The 27,844-nt window shown below is 39.4% G+C and overlaps 1 protein-coding gene across 4 annotated transcripts in view; it reads right to left on the bottom strand.

The window, feature by feature from the left end:
* ryr3 (ryanodine receptor 3) overlaps positions 1-26,747 on the bottom strand; it is a 94,602-nt gene extending 67,855 nt beyond the window's left edge. For 2 of the 4 annotated variants that reach the window (XM_084091208.1, XM_084091209.1), the window contains exons 1-7: positions 26,539-26,747; positions 14,137-14,256; positions 12,677-12,775; positions 5,514-5,534; positions 3,237-3,311; positions 2,810-2,888; positions 2,060-2,172 (exon numbers count right to left, since the gene is read on the bottom strand). In XM_084091208.1, the coding sequence (XP_083947334.1) occupies positions 2,060-2,172; positions 2,810-2,888; positions 3,237-3,311; positions 5,514-5,534; positions 12,677-12,775; positions 14,137-14,256; positions 26,539-26,586 (555 nt within the window). In that variant the 5' untranslated portion in view covers positions 26,587-26,747. The remainder of the gene's footprint in view (positions 1-2,059; positions 2,173-2,809; positions 2,889-3,236; positions 3,312-5,513; positions 5,535-12,676; positions 12,776-14,136; positions 14,257-26,538) is intronic. The other 2 variants (XM_084091211.1, XM_084091210.1) reach the window with 1 other exon arrangement.
* Positions 26,748-27,844: the final 1,097 nt, after the last annotated feature.

Genomic DNA, 27,844 nt, shown 5'->3' with positions numbered 1-27,844 from the left:
TAAGCCTGAAACAGGACAAACTGGGGTAAAACCTCTTTCCTCCTGAGTACATCTAAGGCAGGGATGGGCAACTTCGGTCCTGGAGGGCCACTGTCCTACAGAGTTTAGCTTCAACCCTAATCAAACACACCTGAACAAGCTAATCAAGGTCCTCAGGATTACTAGAAAATTACAGGCAGGTGATTTTTTCAGGGTTGGAGCTAAACTCTGTAGGACAGTGGCCCTCCAGGACCGAAGTTGCCCATCCCTGATCTAGGGGAACTCAGTGCTCTGTTGGCAGGCTGAGCACGCCACCATGACAATTTACTTGATTAAAACTGATGGGCTCCCTCTGCATGAAAGAGATATATTAACTGTCATCTTACCAGACACAAATGAAATTATAATGAGAAATTATAGAAGAATTTTTTCTTCTTCTTTTTTTACTACAGATCAGTCTATGTACTACATTATTGCATTGCTTAAAGTTAAAAGTTTATCTGGGAAATTTTAAACATTGACTCTGGGTGCCTGAGTCCATTAAAGGGGTGGTATAATGCCCTTTTCACAAGATGTAAAATAAGTCTTTGATGTCCCCAGAGTGTGTATGAGAAGTTTTAGCTCAAAATACTCCACAGATATTTTTATATAGCATGTTAAAATTGTCACTTTTTGAGGGTGAGCAAAAACCCACAGTTTTTGTGTCTGTCCCTTTAAATGCAAATGAGCTGCCGCTTTCAGCACAGGGGGCGGAGCTACAACAGCTTGTGTCCTTTTACCTCACACAGACATGCACTGAAAATGTCAATGTTTATGTTCAAACCAGAGTCAGACAATGATGGAGAGACTCAAGAAGAAGTGACAACATGTAGAATGCAACAGGACATTTCTGAATGGTTAGTTGATGAATTTAGGTAGCTTATGTGTAGTTATCTTCTAGTCATTGATTCGCATATTATGTCATGATAATCTATAAATCGCGTTCCCAGGGGAGGGGTTTATGTAAATTTTAGGGTTGGTGATGTCACTAACCCGGGAGGAATGTTGTGTAGTCCCTACCAGCCGTTTGTTGTAGTCCTTAAAAACGATTTCTTTAAAAGCAAATATCTTCCTTTGCTTTGAACTTTGAGCTTTGTAACTTTGCAGATGTTGTTTATACTCAAACAGCAACATTACACACTAACTAAAGTTAAAAAAGTGAAATCATAATCAATCACCCCTCAGTAGAATAGATCACTCAAAATTGTTCATACACTGGCAGTTCATAAGGACAACATTTTTTTTGTAATGTTAAAAATGAACCCACCATTTTTTTAAAGAGGGCCTATTATGCTTTTTTACATTTTAAAATTTCTTTAGTGTTGCCCTTTGAGCATGAAAAAGGTCTGTAAAGTTACAAAGCACAAAGTATAGGGATTATTATCTATATCAGTAGGTAAGCACTGTTTCTGAACTCCCTGAAACGCCTTGATTGTAGTCTTGAGTTTTCTTCCGGGAATGGACGTCACAATATTTCTCATTTAAATAATTCCTGCCCAAGGCACAAGCAGAATAAACGGGGCAAGGCTTGGTTGAGTTGAACACCGGAAAATGCGGTTATGGTAAGGGATGTGACATTTCCAAAACACGCTTGAAGAGGTTGACCAATCACAACACACTGGTACAGCCGACCAATCAGAGCACATTGCGCTTTTCGGAAGGAGGGGCTTCGTAATACTAAACAGAGCTTTACTGACAGACTGGGAAGAGAGGTGCTGCAACAATGTAAAATATGTAAAAAATAATGAGTCTTTTGAACATTCAAGCATGAAAACCTATTTTAGTAGACCCCAAAAAACAACATCAAGACTTTGTAAAATGGCATAATATGGCCTCTTTATTAATTATGAGATAAATAATTTCAGTCTGTTGCTGACACAAAGCTATCATTACTTCAGAAGACTTGGAAAACACTGCATGAGTTGGATGGACTATTTTATATTGTGTTTTAGTGGGGCTTGAAAGACATGGTCACTATGACTTGGTGTTGTATGTAAAGAGCTGCATTGCTCTTTTAACCTCAAACAAAGCAGGTACTCACCAGGAACCTCTCAGAAGACACACTAACCAAGATGAGGTCATCTCCAATACGCACTTTCTCACCCTCTGACCTCTGCTTGGATGCCGGGTGAATTGTCCACCAACAAGCTTCCCCTTTGATTGAACAAATCATCAGTTAAAGGACATTAACCAGATGTACTGTAAATAGAGAAACAGCTCATCAATGTCCCACAGCTCTCAATGATTCAATCAATTTTGACCATGATGAACTGAGATTGCCTATAAGATCTTTTGGGTGTTTGCAAACTTAGATGTTGATACGGATATTCATGTTTCTCTATTTTGGGTGACACAACACACAAAAATAGTAAGATATCTAAGTTTAATTTTGGATCTCTTTTCAAAGCTTGGGAAGTAGTCCTAGCACTGCATCTGTTACCTACAGTTCAAATGTCAAAGAAAGAGGCCTGAAAGGGATGAAAAATAAATAAATAAATAAATAAATTGTGATAATTTTTTATTTTAATTAAATTTTTGAGTCCACTGAAGCACACCATTAATAAAAAAAAAAATAAAAAAAAACAGATGAAAAAAGCGTAAGCTGAAAGTTTGAAGATTAAAAAACTTTGGCAGCTAAATGAAACAAAATAAGTTTGAGTTAGGGTACTAAAATTACTAACACAAACTAAAATTAAAATTAAAAATGTAAAAATACAAACAAAAACTAATTTAAAATATAAATAACTATAATAGTATATAAATAATACTAAAATAACACTGATGTTATTACCAATTGAATCCTCTTCTAGGCCAACATCAAAAGACAGTTTGTCTGTTAGAGACCTGGAAGTCTTCAGACATGTCAGATACTGTGGGAAAACAGATTAACAAGTGTAAATTCTACTAATAAATCATGACAGATAAAGTTCCCATACACGGTAGCAATGCAATATTGGTAAATGCCTCCAGAAGGACCAGTTCAATAAGCTTCAAGCTTTATAGTTAATGTTTATCAACAATATAAACACATAATTATCCCATTTAAGCATAAGCCGTCCTGTCATTTGTGGTGTTAAAGCATTTTCACTTATCCCCATCTCCCCCCAATATACTGTTGGGAGTCATTGATCATGAAGTTGATGTGTGTGAGCTGTAAGCTGTGACAGGCTGCCTAATCCTTCTCCCCACTGGCTTCAATTTGTGTGGTGCATTCTCACCATTCCACTGAAGGAATGCCTAAAGAGGATAGCATGACCGTAGAGCAGTGTCCGATGTCCACCTCCTTGTGCTGCCTACAGAAGAGAGTAAAATGCTGTAAGCACACTCAAGGCAAAGGTTCAGAGACATGGACAGAATGGTCACTGCTAAAATAAAGTTAGGAGTCACTGAAACAGAAAACACTGGGAAGAACATGCTGGACGGATGTTAAATGGAAATTTCTCGTTCAGCTGTTTGAACGAGAACAAAATTTCGTCGTTGTACCGTAGATGAGGAAATGTGAGGAGGGTGTGGAAAAAATAAAAACGGCCCACAAGAAATAGAGGATTAAATATACTTACCCGTCTTATAAGCCTCTGAGTGCATTGGGGGAAAAGATGTTTCTCTTAGTTAAATATAAATATAATGTAGAACCTCAGGTAAAACTCATGTTTTAGTCTGCAGCTGGTGATAGTGTTCACTAATCTATCATGATTACCAATAATAATTACTGCCACGTTTGACAATCATATTTTTAATCTGACTGTGTGACCCCTCAGTGGCAGTCCAAAAACGAATGACTTTGACAAAGAGGAAAGCTGAAACTTGTGTTCCCTACTCCCAGCTGTTGCTGTATGCCTGCTGTCTAACTGAAATATCAGATGATACACAACAGTACGTTGCTGCATGTCACTGAGATATCGTACAGTTTAGCGCCACATTTAAGCAGAAACTGCAACTTCCAAACAGTTGCTTTTTTCCTGGTAAATCCGACTACTGTGTTCACTGTCAGCTTATTAAAAATGGCAAGATCTCTGGACTGTTGATAAAAAGGTCAAGAAGCCATCTTGATGCATAAATGTTAAATGAATATACACTACCATTCAAAAGTTTGGGGTCGGTGGGATTTTATGATGTTTTTGAAAGAAAACTTTTATGCTCACCAAGGCTGCATTTATTTATAGCAATAATGCATATTATTACCATTTAAAATAACTGTTTTCTATTTTAATAAATTTTAAAATAAATATTAAAATTTATTCCTGTGATGGCAAAGCTGAATTTTTAGCATCATTACTCCAGTCTTCAGTGTCACATGATCCTTCGGAAATCATTCTAATATCCTGATTTGGTGCTCAAGATTATTATCTTATTATTATCAATGTTGCTAATAGTTGTGCTGCTTATTATTTTTGTGGAAACTGTGACATTTTTATTTTATTTTTCAGAATTGTTTGATTAATAGAATGATCAATAAAACAGTATTTTATTTTAGAGGTCTTTAATGTCACTTTTAATAAGTTTAATGCATCCTTGCTGATTAATTTCTTTCAAAAAAAAAATCTTACTGACTTTAAACTTTGAACAGTAGAGTATTATAAAGTAGCACAATATCCTATTTTGGGGCTGAAAAAGAAGCAATGCATACAAAGAAGAAACCAAAAAATGGTTCATGGAAAATTCCTTGTATCAAGACACATTCTTTCTGGAATCAGCATTCCAGATCATTTCCTCGTCATTGGTACTCCTGAAATTTGACAGTGTTAGAGCCCAAATGCAAGAAAAAACAGTTCACACCTCAAACTACAAATAATCAATACAAAAAAAAAGGCATTGTTTCCTCACGACAGGTGTATCAGACATTGAATTTATTACATAAATGACATGATAGGAATCTTTATAGTGAAGTATTGTATGTAGAAACTCTGCTGCACAATGGTTTTCCAACAGAACTCACTCTCTCGTAGACATTAATGATAGCACTACAGATAGACAGCACTGAGCTAATAAAATATATGCTGTGACAATCTCATTTCAAAATGCTGCAGTAAAAAAATAAATAAACATGAAATAAAATATTGGGCATGCCATTTTGTGCTGAAGGGAGGGCGAATAAAGCATTCAAATGGCCCTGTGCAGAACATGCTTAGCCAGTAGATTTTATTTTGGGATTTGCATAATTCTTGGCCACTAGCTACTAGGTCTGACAAGTTCATTTATATTCTTTGTGCTACAGGAACATTTTCACACTCTCAATTATAACATACAAATGAAAAGGGGGAGACGAGTCTGAGATAAAGGAGACCTTGATTCTCTGACATGGGGTTAGCATTGTGAACTGTATTAGTATGGTTATGTCATGAGTTAAATCACACTTAAAAATCAGTTAATTACACGTGAAGTGGTTTGGATGCTCAAAAGGAGCAGTAGGTGTAATTATGTAAGTTAAAAAAATGTGTTGCATAATTTGGATTAACATTCATGCATACTCGTTTGTCAACAAATTGTGAACATACCCATCGCTCATGATCAGGATTCTTGCAATGATGAACAAAGATACAGATATGATTAAAGAAGGCAGTTGGAAAACCCTCGCCACTTCAGCACATTCAGTTCATTATGTCTCAGCAAAAAAAAAAAACAATTAATTAATTATACCTACTCTTGCTACTGTTTTTTTTAAAGAAATAAAACTCAAGTATTGATATTGGTTGGATACATGGATATGATAAACTGAATGTAGCCAAATGATGAGGCAATCCATAAGCAAAACACTGTAAATAAATAAAATGTATTTTTGTGAAGTCATTCTATTTAAAAAATAATAAATAATAATAAATAAATAAATAAATAAATAAATATATATATATATATATATATATATATATATATATATATATATATATATATATATATATATAAAGAGAGAGAAAAAAAACATTTAATTTCACCTTCTACTGAAAGCAGAATAGACATGTGGAGCGATGTAATTAGTCTATGAAAAGCAGAAGGTGAGGTACGACACTAGGCATTAAAAGGATGGCAGTATTTTATCCATTTATGACACTACATACCTCACCTGCATTTGTTAGTAAGTAGGTGTTTAAATGATTAATGGATAATGGATTTGCTTTACTATCATATTGAAAATATAAAGTAACTTCTAATTCATAAAATTCATAAAACTCTCCAAATCAATGCCAGTGTGAATTGTAGTTGTGATTTATCTGTGGTCAGTACTTCACAATATCAATGTCATCACTCATGATTACTTACCCTATATGTCACACAGAAGAACTACAACTAATGGGATAGTTCTGGCAATAAACACTAAAGTTTAGGGTCGGTAAGATTTTTTTCATGTTTCTGAAAGAAGACTCTTATGCTTAGACTGCATTTATTTGTTAAAAAGCTAGTCAAAACAGCAATATTATGAAATATTAGTACATTAGTACGTATCGTACTGATTGGAATCATGCTTAGGGAGCCGGTCATCTTCGAGTACTGAAAAAACGAGCCAATGCACATTGGCGTGCGAGATTTGCATCTCGCGCTCCGCCCCACAGAGCGGGTATAAATACAGAAGCGGATGCACGCACCACTTGTCTTTCGCTTCGGAGCCGATCGGATGTCGATGAAGAGTGTTGGAGTGTTTTCAACGAGCGTGTGTGTTGGTGCTTCTTCTGGAAGTCTCTCCCAGTGCTGGTGTGTTTACAGCGCAAGTGCAGCGGTGATCGCGAACCTTCTGAGCTCTCAACTGCTGTTTTAACAGCATTCTTTTTGTTTATTTGTTCTGACGGTTGGTTAGAGGGCGAAGAAAGTGAGTGCTTCACTGGTACAGGCTGCACCATCTCCTGTCAGTGTTGCCGCGGTCATTCCCTTGTGTGCTCCGGCACTGGTGAGAGCGCTATTTCCTGAAAGAGCAACACGGGTGTGTCTACGTCTTTTTCAAGATGCCATTCCACCCGTGCGTTTCTGGAAGCGGTCGTTCCCTGTCCCCAACTGACGGTCACAATAGATGCATCAAGTGTTAGGGCTTACAGCACGCTGAAGGAGTTTTGTGGATGGTTCATGTTCTCATTGCGGGAACATGACTATCTCGATGCTGAGTTCGAGACTCGCCTTCATCCGTGAAGGTGGAGTCCCCATTCCCATGTCCCGCTCTAGCGCCCCTTCTGGCCCACCCCAGAAGAGAGCTACTGCGCCGTGTGGGATGGGTGATCTGAGGATCACAGTGTGGCTTCCCCACCCAGTGACCAGTCCCCGTGAGCCCCTCACTCCTCTGTCACACCGCAGCCGGTGGAGCTTCCTGCGGAATGTGCTGGTCCCTCTGTAGTTGACCGACCAGCCGTTTCGTTCGGGGCTCCTCCTGAGGACAGGCTGTCAATCGCAATTGGAAGGGGAGCTGAACTCTGGAGATGACGGCTCGGCTGCGCTACCTCCTTCTGGGAGAGTAGCGTTGCCCAAGCCGGATCCAGAAATGTCAGCTATGCTGAAACGGGCCGCCAAGATGGTCGGGCTCGTGTGGAACCCTCCACCGTGTTCCGAACCGTCTCAGTTGGATGACTGGTTTCTCGGTGCCTTTCTTTCCCGAAGTGCATGAGGAGGTTACTAGGTCGTGGACGGCACCTTTTTCTGCCAGAAACCGCCTTAGTTCCTCCTTCCCCCTCACTACCCTTGATGGAGGAACGGCGAAGGGGTACGCGGCTCTCCCTCCAGTGGAGCAGTCTGTCGTGATGCAACTGTGTCCGGCGACCAATACCTCTTGGAAGGGTGATCCTCATCTCCCCTCTAAGGCCTGTAAGTTCTCGTCCGTTCTCATGGGCAAGGCTTATAAAGCCTGTGGGCAAGCCGCTTCCACCCTGCATGCCATGGCGTTGCTGCAGGTCCACCAGGCCAGAGCACTCATGGACATGCACAAGGGTAGTCTAGGCCGTGAGCTCATGGATGAGCTCCGCACCGCAACCGACCTCGCCCTCCGGGGCACAAAGTTTGCGGCTCGCGCGGTCGGTCTGGCAATGTCAAGTCAAGTTTATTTATATAGCGCTTTTCACAATACAGATTGTATCAAAGCAGCTTCACAGTATTAAATTAAAATAATACATCAATGCTTGTTTCTAGTGGAAAATGTCCACGTTTGGTAATGCTGATCAATAGTATTGTTGATTGATTAATTAAATTAAATATCCCCAATATCCCCAACTGAGCAAGCCAAAGGCAACAGTGGCAAAGAACCGAAAAACTCCATCAGGTGACCTAATGGAGAAAAAAAAAACCTTGGGAGAACCCAGGCTCAGTCGGGGGCCAGTTCTCCTCTGGCGTTTATGAACTAGAGGTTGGATTTAACTGTAAGATTAAAAGTATTATATGAATGCCTGGCTGAAGAGATGCGTCTTTAATCTAGTTTTAACCTGGGAGAGCGAGTCTGAGCAACGAACAGTATCAGGAAGACTATTCCAGAGTTTTGGAGCTAAATGTGAAAATGCTCTCCCTCCTTTGGTGGATCTGGATATCCTAGGTATGACCAAAAGCCTCGAATTTAGTGATCTTAAAGAGCGCGATGGATTATAGGGCGATAGAAGATCCGTTAAATAGACTGGAGCTAAACCGTTTAGGGCTTTATAAGTCAGTAGCAATACCTTGTAATTAATACGGAACTTTATAACCAATGTAGTGATGAGAAAATTGGTATTATATGATCATATTTTCTTGATCTAGTAAGAAATCTAGCGGCGGCATTTTGGACTAACTGTAGCTTGTTTATTGAGGATGCAGGACAACCGGCTAATAAAGCATTACAGTAATCTAGTCTCGAGGTCATGAATGCATGAACTAATTTTTCTGCATCAGAAACTGATAGCATGTTACGTAGCTTAGCAATGTTTCTAAGGTGGAAAAAGGCTGTTCTTGTAACATATGAAATATGATTTTCAAAAGACAGGTTGAAGTCTAGTATAACACCTAGGTCTTTTACTGTAGAGGATAAAGTAACAGGACATCCTACTATGTTAAAGTTGTAGTGTGAGAGGTTTTGTGGCCGGTTTTTTAAACCGATGATTAGTACCTCTGTCTTGTCTGGATTTAATAAAAGAAAATTGTGCGTCATCCAATCTTTTATATCTTTAACACACTCTGTCAAATTGGATAATCTAGCGTTTTCATCTGGCCGTGATGAAATATAGATTTGAGTGTCATCAGCATAACAATGGAAACTAATTCCATGTTTCCTTATAATATTTCCAAGTGGCAGCATATATATTGAGAATAACAGAGGGCCTAACACAGATCCCTGCGGCACTCCATAGTTTACTGGAGTTATGATCGATTTTTCTCCATTCAAATAGACAAAATGGTAGCGGTCAGATAAGTATGATCTGAACCAACTTAATGCTTGTCCTTGAACACCAGTATAATTTTGTAGTCGATCTAAGAGTATTGTGTGATCTATAGTATCGAACGCAGCACTAAGATCAAGTAAAACTAGTATTGAGATACAGCCTTGGTCAGATGCTAAAAGTAAGTCATTTGTAATTTTAACGAGCGCAGTTTCAGTGCTATGGTGCGGTCTGAATCCAGACTGAAACTTTTCATAGATGTCATTTTCTTGCAAGAAAGAGCCCAGTTGAGCGGACACCACTTTTTCTAGTATTTTAGACATAAAAGGAAGATTTGAAATGGGTCTATAATTTGCTAGATTATGCGGGTCTAATTGTGGTTTCTTAATGAGAGGTTTTCTAATCCGTACCTGAGATTGGTTTGCAGCGATCGATCTGAGGGACGCGTACTTTCATGTCTCCATCCTCCCGCAACACAGGCCATTCCTGCGCTTTGCGTTGGAGGGTGGAGCATATCAGTACAAAGTCCTACCCTTTGAGCTGGCCCTGTCGCCCCGTGTCTTTACAAAGGTCACGGAGGCGGCCATTGCTCGCATGAGAGAGCGTGTTGTTCGTATCCACAACTATCTTGACGACTGGCTGATACTAGCTCAGTCTCAGGAGCAGTTGTGCGAGCACAGGGACTTGCTGCTCCAGCATATCAGTCAGTTGGGTCTTCGGGTCAACTTGGAAAAGAGCAAATTCATCCCCGTGCAGAGGATCTCTTTTCTCGGTCCACCAGACGGAGCTGGACTCGGTCCACCAGACGGCACGCCTCACAGAGGATCGTGTCCGGTCGGTGCTGGACTGCTTGAATATAGTACAGTATACAGTATGCTGTGGTCTCCACAGATACCTCCAACACCGGCTGGGGGGCCACGTGCAATGGGCATGCAGTAGCGGGGGTCTGAGCGGGCCCCCAACTGCATTGGCACATCAATTGCCTCAAAACGTTGCTGCTCGACAAGCATGTACTGGTCCGTTGCGTACATCAACCATCAAGGTGGTCTACGCTCCCGTCGCATGTCGCAACTCGCCCACCATTTCCCCCTATTGAGTCAGAAGCATCTGAGGTCGCTTCGTGCCACTTATATCCCTGGCCTATATCGTGCCGCCGACAAGCTCTCTTGACAGCCTGTGGCCTAGGGAGAGTGGAGACTCCATCCCCAGGCGGTCCAGCTGATTTGGGACCACTTCGGGCCCCTCGGGGCCCCTCCCTGGCCCATTCCTTTGAGGGAGGACCTTCTCTCTCAGGGACGGGGCACCGTATGGCACTTGCGTCCAGACCTCTGGAAACTCCATGTCTGGTCCATGGACGGGACGCAGAGGTTCTAGGTGATCTACCACAAGCTGTCGTAGATACCATCACTTCAGCGAGAGAACCCTCTCTGAAGCATGCTTACGCTCTGAAGTGGAACCTGTTCGTTGAGTGGTGTTCTCCCGAAGATGTTCGATCGGTACTTTGTGCTTTCCTTACTGCAAGATGGGTTGGAGCATGGGCTGTCTCCCTCTACCCTCAAAGTGTATATTGCCTCTATTGCCGCACATCACGATGCAGTTGATGGGAGATCCGTGGGGAAGCACGAGCTGATCGTCAGGTTCCTGAGGGGAGCGAGGAGACTGAATCCTCCTGAATCCCATTCTTGCTCCAGTAGAGTTCCTCACTAGCCAAACCCTGTTGAGTTCCTCCACACCCCTTGGCAACGGATGTGGCGGAACACTCGTATGCATTGGTGGAACCTGTGCTAGACTGGGTCCCATATGTTGTGATCCCTACGGCGATCCCATATGTGTATTCTTCCATGGTACGGCTCCCTGCAGCGAGCCCGTGTCTTTCCCTTGGCAGAGCTCCCTCTGCCGTCTCTGACCAGTGCTGTCTCCCCCCTGCTTAGGCCGGAGCCACCTCAGTGACATTCCATATGTTGTACTTCCCGGAAACGCCCAGTTCATATGTGTAACATCCACATGATACCTCCCTACGGGCAGGATGTGTCTTCCGCAGCGTCTCCCTTTGCACCGAAAGGGCACACTTTCCCAGTGTTATCCAAGTCTGTCTGAGTTGGTCATGTGGAACATCAATGGACTTCCCTGGCCTAAGCCCTGTCCCATCGCCGCCTCAATAAATGCAGGGTGTTCAGGAGGCTTCCGCTAGGCACTGGAAGGTGGCAGCACTAGGTGGCACTAGGTTTTAATTGGGATGCCAATCAGTACGGTACGTCTGACTACGTTGAATGTGACAGAACTGAAAGGGAACGTCTCGGTTACGTATGTAACCCTCGTTCCCTGAAGGAGGGAACGGAGACGTAGTCCCGTCACCACTAGTGCTGGATCACCGCTGATCCCGGGCTCCGCTCGGCTCCTCAGCGAAAAACAAGTGGTGCATGCATCCGCTTCCGTACTTATACCCACGCTGCAGAGCAGAGCACGAGATGCAAATCTCGCACGCCAATGTGCATTGACTCGTTTTTTCAATACTCTAAGATGACAGGCTCCCTAAGGGTGATCCCAATCAGTACGATACGTCCGACTACGTCTCCGTTCCCTCCTTCAGGGAACGAGGGTTACATATGTAACAGAGACGTTTTCTATGTTAATATATTTTAAAATGTAATTTATTCCTGTGATGTCAAAGCTGAATTTTCAGCATCATTACTCCAGTCTTCAGTGTCACATGATCTTTCTGAAATCATTCTGATATCCTGATTTGGTGCTTAAGAAACATTTCTTATTATTATCAATGTTGAACATATTTTTGTGCTTCTAAAAGCCAGCATGAAATCAAAATTGACAAATCTTTTTTTTTTTACAAAATGTTGCATGAATTTATTCATGCACATCATTATTTTTTTAATTAATTTGCTCTCATGATCTTTAATCAAAAACTAAAATATTAATCACTTTAAAAAAAAAATCTTACCTGACCCCAGACTTTTGATTGGTGGTGTATATAATTTTCCAGCTACTATAACTTTCCATGACAGTGCAATGAATATGACTTTCTTTGCTGTTGCTTTTAAAACACACAAGTTATTGTCTATATCAAAATGCAGTGTATTGATGTAGAAACATAATTAGTGGTTCTACCGTCACTAAATTTAGCATTTGCTCATCAATGTTAATGGAGCCTCACAAATTATACTTTTATTTAACTTCAGATTGCATTTTCAGCACCATTATACTTTCTGATTGACATGGTAAATGTACTCAAAAGTACTCAAAGGGTTTTAAAGGATTCTTACTATAAAGGTTGAGATACTGTATATTCAGTATAGTAACCCTGTAATCGCTGTGATTTGTTTACTTACTCCTTCACCGTTCTGCCCGGCAAGCATCTCCTGTAGGGCCCGCACTGAGAGCGACTGCTCCAGCACAAAGTTACAGATGCATAGGTCAGGAGGAAAATACTGTGGAGAGAGAAAGATAGTGTGGGTGTTTTTGCTTACTTTTGATTATGGATGAAGTCATATAACTGGTAGAGTGGCTATGTTTACAGATTAAAGTCTTTCATTAGGCCTAAATAGACGTTTTGTTTTCGATATGTGTTCATTAAGATTAGCTTGAGAGGCCAGCGAGGATTTACATGGGCAAGTGGTGAACTCCACCCTTGGTCTAGAAAAGTCTATCCCACCCTGCATCTGTTTATCAGGCTGCTATTTAAAGCTCCTTGACTGTCTAGTTCAGCTATCCTGAGAAAGTGAACATTATGTCACCTTCTGATAACTACAGTCTGAATCATGTACAGTCTTACTGAATGTATACTTTATAAACCCTTAAACACTCTGCATGGAGAAATTAAGCCATGAATTATGGTGACCTATGAACTCTAGGGTCTTAATATGATATGTGAGTAGGGAGAATGTGCAAAGTAGAGTGACAGATGCCTATGAGGAAAGTCATCTGTAGCCATAAACGATATGTGTTGTTTAATAAGTTTATTTATTTATTTATACTGCACACACTTGATGCTAAAAATGAATGACCTTAATTTATGGTCTTAAACATATATGTGAGAGACCAGGGTGATTGTAAAGCATGATGGTAAAGGCTGACAGTTATCCTCTTTGTCACTCAGGCAATTACAGCAGATGTCTCACTGTCACTGAGGGTTATCCATTTCATTACTGGTAACCCATAAGAATTAATTTATTGATATGCATGAAGAAAACCAATACTTTATATGATAATGGAAAAATCATTATCATCCACCTTCATTTTTTCAATGTATGAACAAGGTCAGGCCCAGTAGACACAGCACATAACCATAGATGCCCACAGATCTTCTACTGCCTTGCCTCCTGATGCATAGAAAATATGGTGCAGAGCACTAGGATCAATTGCTGTTGCCATGGTTTTCAACTACATGAATCTCTTCCCATTAATTTGATGTATTGCTAGAGGACAACATATAAATGCAAATATCTTCAAACATATTTAAGTCTCCCTACTTTACTCAACATATATTTTTAACCAAGACATTTTCTTTCCACATAAAGAGGAACATTATTTAAAGTATTTCTTAATCGGCATACGTAAAGCAAATCAGATTGTGTAATTCTAACATTATGCACTCGTACATTGTAGTTATCTAACCATTAAACTAAAAAAACATTAAACCATTGTCTAACCTTTTTTTTTTTTTTTTACAAAAAAAAAAAATCAGTTTTTCATAAATTGCTTTGCTTCGATCTGCATTGTGGTTTGTGTTGAGAGGTTCAGGCATATTGAAGCAGTGATTAGTTCCTCAGAACACATGAAGAGGCATTACCTTCGCCTCTGATGTGGGCTCTAGATAACACAGGCGGTTGCCGAGTCCCTCTGCTGAAAGGCAGAATTTGCGATTCTCCTTCTGAATGGCGGCGACACACTGCAGCACCACCTCATCTTCCTGCCAGAACAAAAACATTAAATTAAATTTATGTTTAAAAGCAAAAACGCTCAAAATACTTTCACTCAAAGTAGTCCCAAGATCTTGACACAACATAAAGGTGCAGAAAGCGATTTCTGAGAAAGGCTGTTGAAAATTTAAATCAACACCTAAACAAACAATTTTGCGAATATTTGCTAGATGTCTGTTCTGTGTGTGTGCTGAAAAATAATATTGTTTTTGTACATAGTCCTGGCTGCGTAAATAGGGGGGAAAAACGGTGGATCGGATCGATCCACAGAGCACCAAAACACTCTTGTAAACATTCAGCAATAGCCTATCCACTCATGATGGGGGAGGAGAGAGAGTGAGCAAGCGGGTCATTTGCAGAAAGACTGTTAAAAGAGAGATGGGTGACATACTACCAAAGAGGAAATGGTCAGATGAATATAATTGGAAGAAGAAGGGCAAGAGCTAAGACCCCCATTAATATTGGAAAAGCTTTCCAGTGCTGGAGAGACGTTTGAAAGCAGGAGGACCTGAAAACAGACACAGAGATTGCTTTGTTTCTGCTCGATACATTAGTACCTTTGGTTTTGCTATGTTTCACAGAACCAAGATATGCTTTTGTATGCTGTTGTTGTTGTTGTTGAATCACAGCTGATCCATACTTGTGCAAGCTGTCTGATGCGCCAGGTTGCCTGTGTTGCATAGCGTATTTGTTGTTTTGTGGGTGGAGCAATGAAGGGAGGGGTGTGTTTCTTTTGGGTAGGGCTGTGTTTGTTTGAGTCTCTATTTCAAATATCAACAGTGTTTCTCAGAAATCACTTACTGCACCTTTAAAGCTGGAGTGAGTAATTTCTGTGAAACCAGCATCACCAAGCAGAACTGCAAAATGTTTGAATGTTGTTTTCAAACAAGTTTCCTGGCCACTCCCCCTGCCTACCATTGGTTAGCCAAACAGAACTAATTGTTTAAATACACCGACGGAGTAATTAACCAGTGATTAGTGATTAGAGCTAATTAACAACCAAGGAGACTAACTAGGAACAGACGGTAGGAAGACAGGGAAAATGAACACAAAGACAATAAAACCGAACATAACCCCTTTTAAACTTTAAACAAAGAAAAAAAGTCCAACAGAGGAGGAAGGGTGGGGGCTCTGGAGGCGGAAGTGGGGCTGGTGAAGGACAGTGAACAGAAAATGCCGTCAGGAGAAACCAGGGAGGCGCTGAAGTTGGGGGGAACCATGAGCAGAAGGAGCCAGGAGCCAGGAGCAGGAGGAACCAGGTGGAGACCCAAACCACAGCCAGGGCTAAGGCCCACGGTGGAGTCGAAAGAGGGAGGTGCCATGATGGAGACTTGGCAGGTTTAACCAGGGGGGCAACGGACGGCGACGGAGCCAATAGAGGTGGAGACCCATGTGGAGCTGAAGAGCCAATGAGACCAGGCGATCGGAGAGGTCAGGGATCATGGATCAGGAGATTGAGGCAGAGCTGCAACGATGAGCGTCCAAGGTGGAGTCAGAGTGCCAGAGGACTGAGGCGAAGCCGATGGGACTGAGGACCAAGGTGAAGCCGGAGGGAGGGTAAAGCATGATGGAGCCAAAGAGGTGGAGGGACAAAGCTCAGCTGAAGGCCGGGAAGTCCGTGGCACAGGCAGAACAATGTCTGACCAAGGTGGAGCATCCAATCCACAATGTGGTGAAATTTTCCCAAGGACCATCACCAGGCAGGCGTGCCTTTGTGCGTTCGTTCAGGCTAGTCCTGAAAAACACGCACGGAGAATGGTCTGGAAAGTTCATCAGGTCTAAAAAATTATTTTTACGGAGTAATCAAAGTAAAACAGAATAGATGTAGAGCTAATTAACAACCAATGATACTAACTAGGAACACAGATGGGCAGGAAGACAGGGAAAACCTTTAAAACCAAACATAACCATTACATTTTACACTTTATGCAGAATGACTAGGAATCACTTACTTATAGTTAATTCCATATTAAAATGAAAAAGTAAAAAAATGAACATTAAAAAAATTGCACACTTTACTTACACAATGATCGATTAGCAGCAATATTGTTAGCTAAAATAGTTATCAATAGCCAAATATATGAATTATAAAATAAAACAGAAAAAAATGTAAACAGATGCGAAAAAAAAAAAAAACATTTATAAAGAACTTCTCAAGTTCCTGAAAAATAAATGTAATTGAAAGACATATCATGTCAAGTCATAAATAAGTAAATACTGTATTTGAATCTCTGTACATCCTCATTCTCTCTCAGGATGAATATATTGATTTTTGTCTCATTTATTTCCAAGTGCTTTTCTTGTGTGCCAGCTCACGTATCACATTAATCCTAGCCTATGGTTGCCATGGTTCTGATTAACACCATCAGAGCAGTAACAATTCTTTAACACAGTCACGGCATAGAAGTTCATTTTTAAATTTCATTCATCAGGTTCAGGATGTGTTAATATGATGAGAGCTAGCAGGAATTTCCAGAATTCTGAATAGACAGATAATAACCAGTGTATATTTGGGCTTGAGTTATGCTAATTATATTGAGCTGTCAAACGCCGCTGTCTAAGCTATGCTAAAACTCTGACAGTAAAGCAGTGGGAGCGCCTAGTAAAATAATCCAGATGCCAAACCAACATTTGATGTAAACAAATAAGCCTAATATAACATTACCCACCATACTGCATATAAAATAAAAAAAAGAAATCAATACTTTTATTCAGCAAGCATGCATTCGATTTATCAAATGTGACAGAAGAGACATTTTTGTCAAAATATTTATCAAAGAAAAAAAAAAGCATGTATCGCAGTTTCCACAAAAATATTAAGCAGCACAACTGTTTTCAACATTGGTAATAATAAGAAATGTTTCTTGAGCACCAAATCAGCATATTACAATGACTGCTAATGCATATCAGCTGAAGCATATCATAACTGGGGGTACATATTATTTTGTGATTTCACTGTAATGGAGAGCAGGCCACAGAGCAGGTGTCTGAGGTATGGGGCACATTGACATTCTAAGCAAATTTGTTTGGACTGAGTACACTTTCTAAATGGAGCTGAAATGTGTGTACTGGATCTGAACTGAAGCCTACAGGATTGACAAACAAATTGCCAGCAATTTCCAAATCGTTCTAATCCAATTTTGCTGCTCATTATAACCTGAAAAGTATATTTTCAGTACTTGCTTTTCTACTGACAAATTAAATCATCAGTCTTGTCTTTAAACAATACAATACTCTATAGATAAACCAAGGCTGCTGACTTGATTATACCAACCTCAGTCTTTTGAACAGTAGTGTATTGATTCCTGTTTGAGTCCAACTGATAAGCCCTTTTGTTGTTGTGTTTATGCTTAAAAAAAAAAAAAATCCTTTTTTATAAAATAAAAGTCAATGAGATCCAGTGTTGTTTTGGATCCCACTAACTTTCATTGTCTAGAGAAAAACAGTTGAAACATTCTTCAAAATATATTCTTTTGTGTTCCACAGAGGAAATAATGTCATACAGGATTGTAAGAACATGAAGGTTAAGACAATTTTCTATTCCTTTACCACTCTGCATAATAGCATGTGCAATAATACCGTGCAACACATCTCATATGCAATATGCAAAATCCAGTCATATTTTTTAAACTGTACATGAATGCATATTATCACAAATTCTGTGCACTACTTTTCCCTTTGCACATCTATTGAAGATTTATTCATCTATTGCTTTGGGTATTTCTATATATATTCTATTTACTTTATTTGATACATATTTTATTTTTGTCTTTTGGCAATAAAAGCTCATTCTGATTAACAGCATTAGTATAAGACAGATGGTGTACCTATACAGATGTATGTATGCATTTACAATACAGCGTTATCTGCCTAATGCAGTCGAGTGGTCTTTATCTAAAAGAGGAGATCTTCCCTTTCTTAAGTCTCACCTAGATCCCCTGCCAAGGAATCTGGTGAATCTGCAGCAAAGTGATCCAGGGGAAAGCCGCAAAGCCATCTGCAAAACAGCTAAGGAGCAGAGTCACAGTCTATCTATAGGGGTGTTGCGTGTTTAAGGATGCTGGGGGGTGGGGTGCGTCTGCTCCAGATCACAAGGGCAAGTACCAGAACTCTCCAAACTCTCTGTTATGCATCCATATTCCATATGCCTGACTTCCTGGACCATCTGCCAAGCCAATGTGCACCTTACAGACCAACCCTATTCATGCTTGTGAGTTTAAACACAGGTGCAGCAGAGATATACAGATCTCTCCACCCCCCTCCTCCACCATACTCAGTGTGTGTCTTTAAGGACATGAACAGGTGTGGGTGTGTGGCCTGAAGACTTCAGGGGCTGTAACTTGAGAGGTCCTGATGTGCTCTGGTGCCAAATAAATACTCACAACTCACCCGGCCCTGCGACTGACATGAACTTGAGATAAGGTGAATACACAGCATCGCCCCTCCCACAATGCTATTTTGAAATGTACGCACATGCTCAGTCAGCCAAAGTCTTGAACACTGTAGAATTGTTCAGTTATCTGAAAGATGGAAAAGCTGTTCACTGCAGAGCCAATGGGTGGAGCTTGACATCTAGCGACATGGGTCGCTAAACATAACTCCACCCATAAGATCCACAGAGGTGGAGCTGGACTAGGTCAAGCTCCACCCATTAGGTCCAGAGAGGGGGATTTGTCAGGATCATCATTCGGATCTGTAGTGAACACCACTTGAGATGAGGTTTCTATGTCTCGAACACATCATAAATCATTATATGTACAATGGGGTTCAAACTCTAAGTGAAAATGCATTTTTCTTCAAAGTCTTCTAATTGAATGCATTTTAATATATTGTCAGCATAACAATTTGAGATTGGTTTAATCAGCTGAAGTATTATTCCTTAACTCAAATTTATTGCCAGCAACTGTTTACAGACACACCTTCAGGAGATGGCAATAGCCAATTGTGTTTTTTTTGTGTTTTTTTTACTTTTTAATTCATGATAAATTGTCAAATCACTACTTAAGTACTACACTACCAACAAACATAAAACAAGATCTACTGATCGGGGTGCGTTTCCCGTACAATGACATAACTAACTGATAACTACCATAGTACGCTGCAGAAATCCACTAGCTTGTCACGACTGTTTCCAGAAACCGTACTGTCGCAAATTTGTCGTCCAACTACATTGGTTAATGATGTCATGGTGGAGTGTGGAGTAATAACTCATATTGCTCATGCTCTGTCCACTACCACTGACAGACTGTCTCGTATTAGCATATTTCCACCCTCAGTCATTTGTATACTGTCCACCAAGGCAGGTTGCCAAGGCCGCACTTTACAAGTCTTGTGACACCACCCATGGAAGAGAGGGGTGGGGTGAACAGTCATTAATGGGGTCATTATCATTTAAAGAGACATGCACCGAAACGGGTTGCTGTGAACAGGGCTGTTTTTGAGGAGGTAAAAAGGGTGTTGTTTTACACAACCATTGAGGAATTTTAACCAAAGTATGTTACAAACCTTACATGAAGACCCTAAAGAATCATACCAACTTGTGGAAAATGGGCATCCGATGACTCCTTTAAGTTCACATGTCATGCAAACAAGACAGTAGGCTTCAGTTTGAGAGCTGTCATTCCAACCACACAACTTTGCGAATGTTTGTTGGAACTATGGTTTTCGGGAAACAACAACTCGTCGAACTATGCTGTTAACGATGAAACTTGCGAGCATAGTTGGCTAACGATGCTTTTGGAACACAACATTTATTTTTATCAATATTATTTAATATCAATTTTATTTTTCCATTTAAATTCAGTGAAAGGCAGTAGTTGTAATATTTTATGATGATTGATGATGAAAAAAAAGGGAAAATATAACCCCAAAAATGGGCTGTCACTATATATGCACAATAATCATATTACTTGTCGTCAGTTTTTTTTATTCTCAATTCAGAAATTTTCCAGAGACCTCCTGGCTATCCGATACTGAGAAACGCTGATACAGTAGCACTGTGCTCAAGATTTGCTTTGTGCTGTATTAAATCCATGTCTAACTATGGATGAATGATTCTAATTTAATGTCTTTTCACACATGCTCAAAGAAATTATTAATTAATCAAAAATAGAGTTGTTTTGTGCAATTAATGCAGTTAATGTGTTTTTTTTCCCACTTTTAATTCTCTAGCAAAAGTAATCACACACAACATAACTAAAGAGGCTGGATTCACACTGAAGAATATATTCAAACATTACAACTGTAAGTGACTCTTTTCTTTGTTCTACAACTGATGATTAGACTAAAATGCAAAAGCCTTTTCACCAGTGCTGTCAAGCATCCTTACAGAGATCTTTCCTTGAGTGAAACAGCAGAAGGCATGCTTTGATGTTTGGTGTTTAGCACTGCTTAAAATGTGATTGGTTCAGGGAGACGAGCTTCAGTGTCACAGACAGCAAATACTGTGTCTTCCACTACAGACAAATTACAAATTGTATTACTCAGCAACCTAAGCTTAGCATGCGCACTGCTGGGAAAAATAGCCTCACGCAATAGTGGCTTGTATGCATGCCTGAGTGAGCTCCATCTACACTAACAAATGAATTCAGAAAGACTGCCGGTAGACAGAGATATCTCTGCATGTGGAAAAAATACTGATGCATCAGATGTGGTTTGGTCAGTGAAGAAGGACTGAACTCTGAGTTCACCATTTACGGCTGGAGGAGCAATTAATGGACTGGGAAAGATCCCAAAAATCCTATCATTTACTCACCCTCATGTTGTTCCAAACCTCTATGACATTAATCCAAAATTATTTTTTTAATAATGTACTGTACGCTTTTTCCATACAATTGCAAAGACACAAAATTAGATTTTTGGAATATGAATGAGAACTTTTAAAGCTGTTAAAAATGGCAATCATCATAAAATATCAAAAAAGTAGTCCATCCGACTTGTGCACTTTATTTTAAAGGGGTCCTATTATGCCCTTTTTACCAAGTCTTGATTTTGTTTTTGGGTGTACTAGAATATATTTTCATGCCGTGTTCCGCCCCTCCATAACTGCAAGTTCTGCTCTAGTGTAAATATGAATAAGGACGGTGTCAATTTCAAACCATTTCGAGCTTGATTCAGACCCTGACAATGTTAACGAACAAGAGGACAGTGCAGAACGGATTTCATGCAGACTTTGCAAGCACGGATTTCACAGGACTTTTCTGAGTGGTATGTTTGTAATTTTCTTATACATTATAGATACAATGTTATCCACCATGTAATCGTGACATTTGTCGGAAAACTAAGGTAATACAGGGAATAAGGTAAACTTTTCTGTTTTATTATATTTTAAAATGTAATTTATTCCTGTGATGGAGAACCTGAACTTTATTCAAGAAACATTTCTTATTATTATCATTGCTGAAACAGTTGTGCCGCTTAGTATTTTTGTGGAAAACATGATACATTTTCAAGATTCTTTGAAGAACAGAATGTTCAAAAGAAATCATTCTAAATGTCTTTACTCCACTTTTTGATAAATTTAATGCATCTTTGTTGAATCAAAGCATTACTTTAAGTCATAAGGGTTTGCAACGACATGAAGGTGAATAAATAGTGACAGAATATTCATTCATAGCGATAACTATCAAGAACTTGTTTGGGTACTTCCTCTAAGCAATGCTGTTGTGCTCTTGAGTAAGCTGTCAGCTCCAGGGGCCGCCTCGCTGCTATGAGGCCTGTGTGTCAGACAAGCAAAAGCTATGCCACACATGTGCTGACTTTGCTGTGACAAGAATTCTTGTGTAATCCTGACATAGCTAATTGCCTGAAGTGGATTTTAGAACAGTTAACGAGCTCAACCTATACACCAGTCTGATGGAATCCTGTCAGATAAATTATACGCTAAACATGCTTTACAAATGTTGGTACAGTAAACACCCACACAAACACTTTTAATCTTGAGCATTAGTGCTGTCCTTTAGCACAGATGGCTTGTTCCCTTTGGGATAAACCAAGAGGGCACAATAAGAGCAGGGCCATCAGTAATTAATCTGAAGGAAGCTCAATGAGCTAAAGCTGCCACATGAAACTCATAGACCGCAGATGTGTCTTATACAAAAACCACAGGGTCGCACACACAAAATTCAATCCACATACTGCGGATTTCAGCTGTGCCCCAAAGCTCTTTGGTTTACCTTTTACCAGGGCGCCACTCATTACTCATTGTCGCCGAAGCTATCTACACTCAGCACAATCTCAGTGATGGTGGAATAGTGAGAGCAGATCACAAAATGCTTTAAAATATCCACCTCAATTGCTGATCAAAGATACACACTAAGAGCTGTCAAAACAGTCTGGTGTCCTGCAAATGTACAGTGTAAATTAAAGGTTATGTCTCTGGGAGGTGTTTTCTAAAACAAAACGTATTTGAAGAAAATAAATGGGGGGAAATTTGTGCTACCTTGTAAAAATATGCTGTTTAAATTTGTGGTTAAACCAAAAAAAATGGCAACTGTGTTTTATATGGAAAACATTTCATTATGCAATGGCATATTGATTTAAATGTGTACTTCACCGCTGCCCCAATGGGGTTTCAATAAAACTTAGCTGCTCTACAGTAGAAAGGCAAAAAAATACTTCACTAAAAAAAATAGAGAAAAAAAGGCTGTTGTCCTCCCTTTTGCCAAATAGGTAGGCTACCTAATTTTCTTACCAAATAGGTAAGAAACCTTCTATACCGATAATGCACTGGGCATGTTGACATCCAAGGCCACTCCCACCAGTCTGCTATGTATGCACTAAGTCAAATACCGCCATGCATTAGTAGGAAATAGTTTTTAGCAAACTTTTAGTCAAAATGGTGTTGACTTGTATTGTTCCTGGTTTTAAGAATTAAAAGAGTAAACATTTAACAGGAGAGAGTTACTTTCGGTTTTCAGTGAAGGATCCAGGACGTTGTAGGCAGTGGCTAAAGGCTTCAAAGAATCGTAAATACAGAGAGAACGCTGCAAAGGAAACCGTGTTTGTAGTCAGCATTTCAAACTGGATGACCACAATTCCACAAACACAGTGTTTTAGGCAAAACGGAGGGGAAAAAACTGAAAGAAACTGCTGTTCTGTTCATTTTTTTGCATCATCCGCCAGACTTTTGCTAACAAATTAACATGAATTTATTAATTGATGCTGAAGTACTCCAAGGCCATTTTACTGTAGTTGCAGAAAGCGAATGTGGTGTAATATGCTGATATGGAGAAGGGTCAAATGTACACTTTATAGCTGATAGATTATAGTGTAGCCATCACTATACAAAGATATTCGACCACTCCATGCCACGAATGACCAATCAGAATCAAGTATTCCAGTGCGCCATACAGTAAGGTGATGATACGGTATACTAATCCAGGTTTGCAGTACTCTTTGCAGTATTTTTTTAATATCTTAGCACATGTCGTGGTAGTTGTTGACTTTAAAATACGATACTGTGCAAATAAAAACAGTGTTGAAACATCAGTGGCCTGGCTTGCTAAACTAGCTGATGCAATGACCTATGGAGAAGGAGCCTGAGAACTGTGTGTGTATGTGCGGTGGAAGTATTAACTTTTAAGAGGCTAAATTTAAACCCTGGAATGCAGAAGGCTTCCAGAACAACATAAACTCCAAATAAGCCCACTGCTACTGTACTGGCCAACTCTACATCTGGATTTATAGAAGTGTGCCCAAACAACACTGTCAAGACTCATTTGACCAACACTGAACATTGGACAATGAATTTCTTGCCATTTCAGATCATCTGAGTTTGGGTAACCTGTGGAGGCCCTATGAAACTGTTTTTGATTGATTGTTTCTTTGAGTTTTTACTATTTAATTTATAGTAATTATGTTTTCCCCTATGAAATTAATCTCCACTTATTTATTATAGCTTAACCATGCTGCCAATTATTGATGTCATTCAGAGTAAATTGCCTTGATTGTCTGAGCAAACTATTCACTACCAAAAATAGGCTAAAGAGAAGGGATTACATCCTGATGCATAAAATGACCAGCAACTGGGGTGTGAAAACCATGCAACTGCTATTTTGTGTGCAGTGTACACAGCCAACCAACAGCAAAGACAGAATTGGGGCACCTTTCACAGACATCTAGAGTGCATTAATGCCCCCTATTTAGTGAGATTGTAACCTTCACTGCCAGAGTTCTCACTTTAACGCTTTAACAGGGACGTAAGATGTCACACACCTGCCTAATGCAAGATGCTATAACAGACTGCAATAAATTGGTGTGATGGATTTGATTGATGTTGCATATGCAAATGATAGATGATAAATATCAACCATGCTAACACAAATTCTTCAAAACCATAACTCGATACAACATATTTTACACACTTTATATAAAAATTCTAACTGGGGCCCCAAACAGTTTATATATATATATATATATATATATATATATATATATATATATATATATATATATATATAGTATATACATGCATAAAAACTGTGAATTGTCTTAATAGGCTACTCCTAATTTACTATTTCATGAATGCTGTGTCCCTGCAGCACTCCCATTCAGGAACATTACCAAAGCCACATCAGAAACTGTTCTGATTTCAAAATATAGCAATTTGGCAAGTACTCTCAGAATGCCCTTTTGTCCATGTCTACCAAGTTTTGTGAAGTTTGGATATTTTAACATTGTTCTCACAAGATTCCCTGCCAATCATTCATAATGGGCCAAATTCCCTCCAAAAAGTATCAGTCCACATATGCTAAATTAATAAATGAACCAAAGTTCTTATGTCAGAAGTGTCTGTAGGTAGCTTTATTATTTGTGTCCATCAGCCTAGAATGAGAAAAGTTTTTTGTTTAGTTTTTCTTGCATAAATGGAAAAACCATATGACATTTAGATTCATGGACAGAAGGGTTCTGGTGCTATTTGCAAAAATATAAATTAGCTTAGCCTTGTGAATGGTTATCACAACAGTTGGTACAATGCCTCATCTAGACCCCTTTATTGATATGGCAAATTTTATAATGATCAGCAGTCCACAGTTTAAGATACTAGTTGCTAAAATTGAAAAGTAGATTTTTCAGAATATTCAACATGTTGTTAAAAAAATAATAAACGGACAAATACATAATTAATTACAACGCAAACTATGTACTATTCACTGTTCATTTACACTACAAACAATTAATACTATGGCAGAGTGTGTGAGTTTTAGAAAGGCAGTGTCATCTCAAATCAAACTTATCATGTGAAAATGCTATTCGTGCTATACTGCAAAATGGCGTAGAAGTACAGAACGCCAAATAGGACACACGTGATACCTACACTTGATTGCCTGAGTAGAGATTTGTGACTATCCCAACAAGTATCGGATCTTTGTGATTTAAAATATATATTTTGCCCAAACAGTTTTAGTGCAGAAAAATGATAATGAAGAAAATTATGAGTGTAGCCTATTTGTAACAACCTCTAAAGTATACTAAGCAGTCCTCAAGACACCTATACTCAACCGCCTCTTCATTTTCATAACTAACTAACAAAGTGTGACAAGTAATTTACACCACAGATTCCTATCCTATCATATCGTTTACACAGGTAACTGCCATGCGTCATGTAACCTATCTGCGTTGAACCACAGAAATAGAAAAGTCCTAAAGAAGGTGAGAGGATCGTCTCAAATGTAATCGCATGCGGGAGAACACAAACAGAGCACTTCTTTATGGAATGAAAAATACTGCAGAATTTAAGATCGACAACCAGTGCACGAGCGCCAAATGGAGTAATTTAGTAATCGCGCGCTCATTAACTCTTCTGTTGTAGCGTTCTAGACCATTACAACACAACAAAACACATTTATATCTTCTTAGACAGACATGCACATCTCCCTCTGGCTAAAATTAAAGTGGCATAAACATCATTTGTCCTTGCACCTGCCTGATGCTCATTGAATTCTCATTCACGTGCGTTGACTACAGGTGCGTCGCGAGCGAAAACTCGCACCTGACTCAAGTTCCAAAAAAGGAATAATACTTTAAATAGCTGCTAACATGACACCTTGCTATCTATCATATATGCGTAAGGACGGAAAATAAATCAATATGACCACTGAGAAAAGCCCAACAGCGTTGCTTTAAACCCGGAGTACAAGCCAACATTTTTGATGTCTCAGCATTACACTGTCTTTATCGTAATTAATCATCAACAATGCGCAAAAAAAAAAAAAAAAAAAAAAATGAAAATCAATATTGCATTTGCAAAAAAAGACCGTGTTTTTACTTACAGTTCGTAAGAACTGGACCTCATCTTCCCCTTCACCACCTTCGGCCATGGCTGTAGAAGAGCCTGCCTAGACTCCGAAAGCCACCACTGACAGCAGGCAGCGGAGCGGTGCTTCTCCTGTCCTGCCGATATTAGCATAGCGCTCCATCCACAGCCATATAAGGGAGAGCGGGCAAGCCCACTGCCGCTGCTGTCACTCAGTGTCTCAATGCCACCACGAGGACGAGCGCATCTGCATCACCTGCGGTCTTCCAGTCAATCGGAAAATATGGGGGGTTAAGTTAAGTCAGCATTCAAAAATACTCTCCATGCTGCAATATTAAACGTATCTTAAAAGCAGATGAATGTGAGAAGGAATGATGCTGTTATAAACACACCAAACAAAGAAATAATTGCATTATACTTTGATAAGGCTTACCAAAATCTATGACCATGAAGAAATAATGTTATTTCTGCTATATTTCTAATGCACTTTGGTAGCTAAAAAAAATAAAAATAATTAATCATCAATTTTAAAGGTAGCCTACTTAATTGCCATTAATTATTTTACATAACATAGGCTATAATATTGTCAAAGCATTAATGAAAAATAAGAGCAGGAAAATAAAAGAAGAAGAGAAAAGAGAGGAAAACCGATAATAATGTGCCAAAAAATAAAATAATGAAAATAACAAATAATAATGACATGCAAAATATAAAATTGAATAATATTTTTGTTTTCAATTTTATTGAAATTAGTATAATTAGGCTACATACAATAGTCTATACAGCGTTATTGGCCTACACACACCATTAAAAAATGTGACGGGTAAAACAAAAAAATTAAACAGTAGCAGGCCTAATCTAAATAAAATAAAATAAAATAAAATAAAATAAAATAAAATAGGCTACTAGCTAATACAGGTTTATTCAGTCAGCTCTTAAAAAAATAAAATAAAATAAAAAGATCAAATGGAATAAATTGACATTCAAACAGCATCTTAAATATGAGATGCTGATTTTATATGAATGCTTGCCTATGACAGGGCATACTAAGTAGCCTACTTGTTTATACGCGTCACATTCACGGTCGTCTTGGGTCACTTGGGTCTCTAGATTAAATGCTGGGGTAACAGCTCTCTCTGGCGGCCAACTCTGAACTGCAGTCACTGGATTCACAGCGGAGCTCCTCAAGAGGCTGTCGTGACACGCTATCAGTCATTTCCCCTGCTAGATCATGCCTCCAAACACGCACATTTTTTAATATTAGACTTTTTTTTTTAACCTTTGCCTGCCCAATTAATGCCTCTCCCATCTGTATCATTCCT

Source organism: Abramis brama, assembly GCF_963993115.1.
Source record: "Abramis brama genome assembly, chromosome: 18".
NCBI classification, from domain to species: domain Eukaryota; kingdom Metazoa; phylum Chordata; class Actinopteri; order Cypriniformes; family Leuciscidae; genus Abramis; species Abramis brama.
Note: the sequence above shows the minus strand (reverse complement) of the source record. Positions and strands in the feature narration are given on the sequence as shown.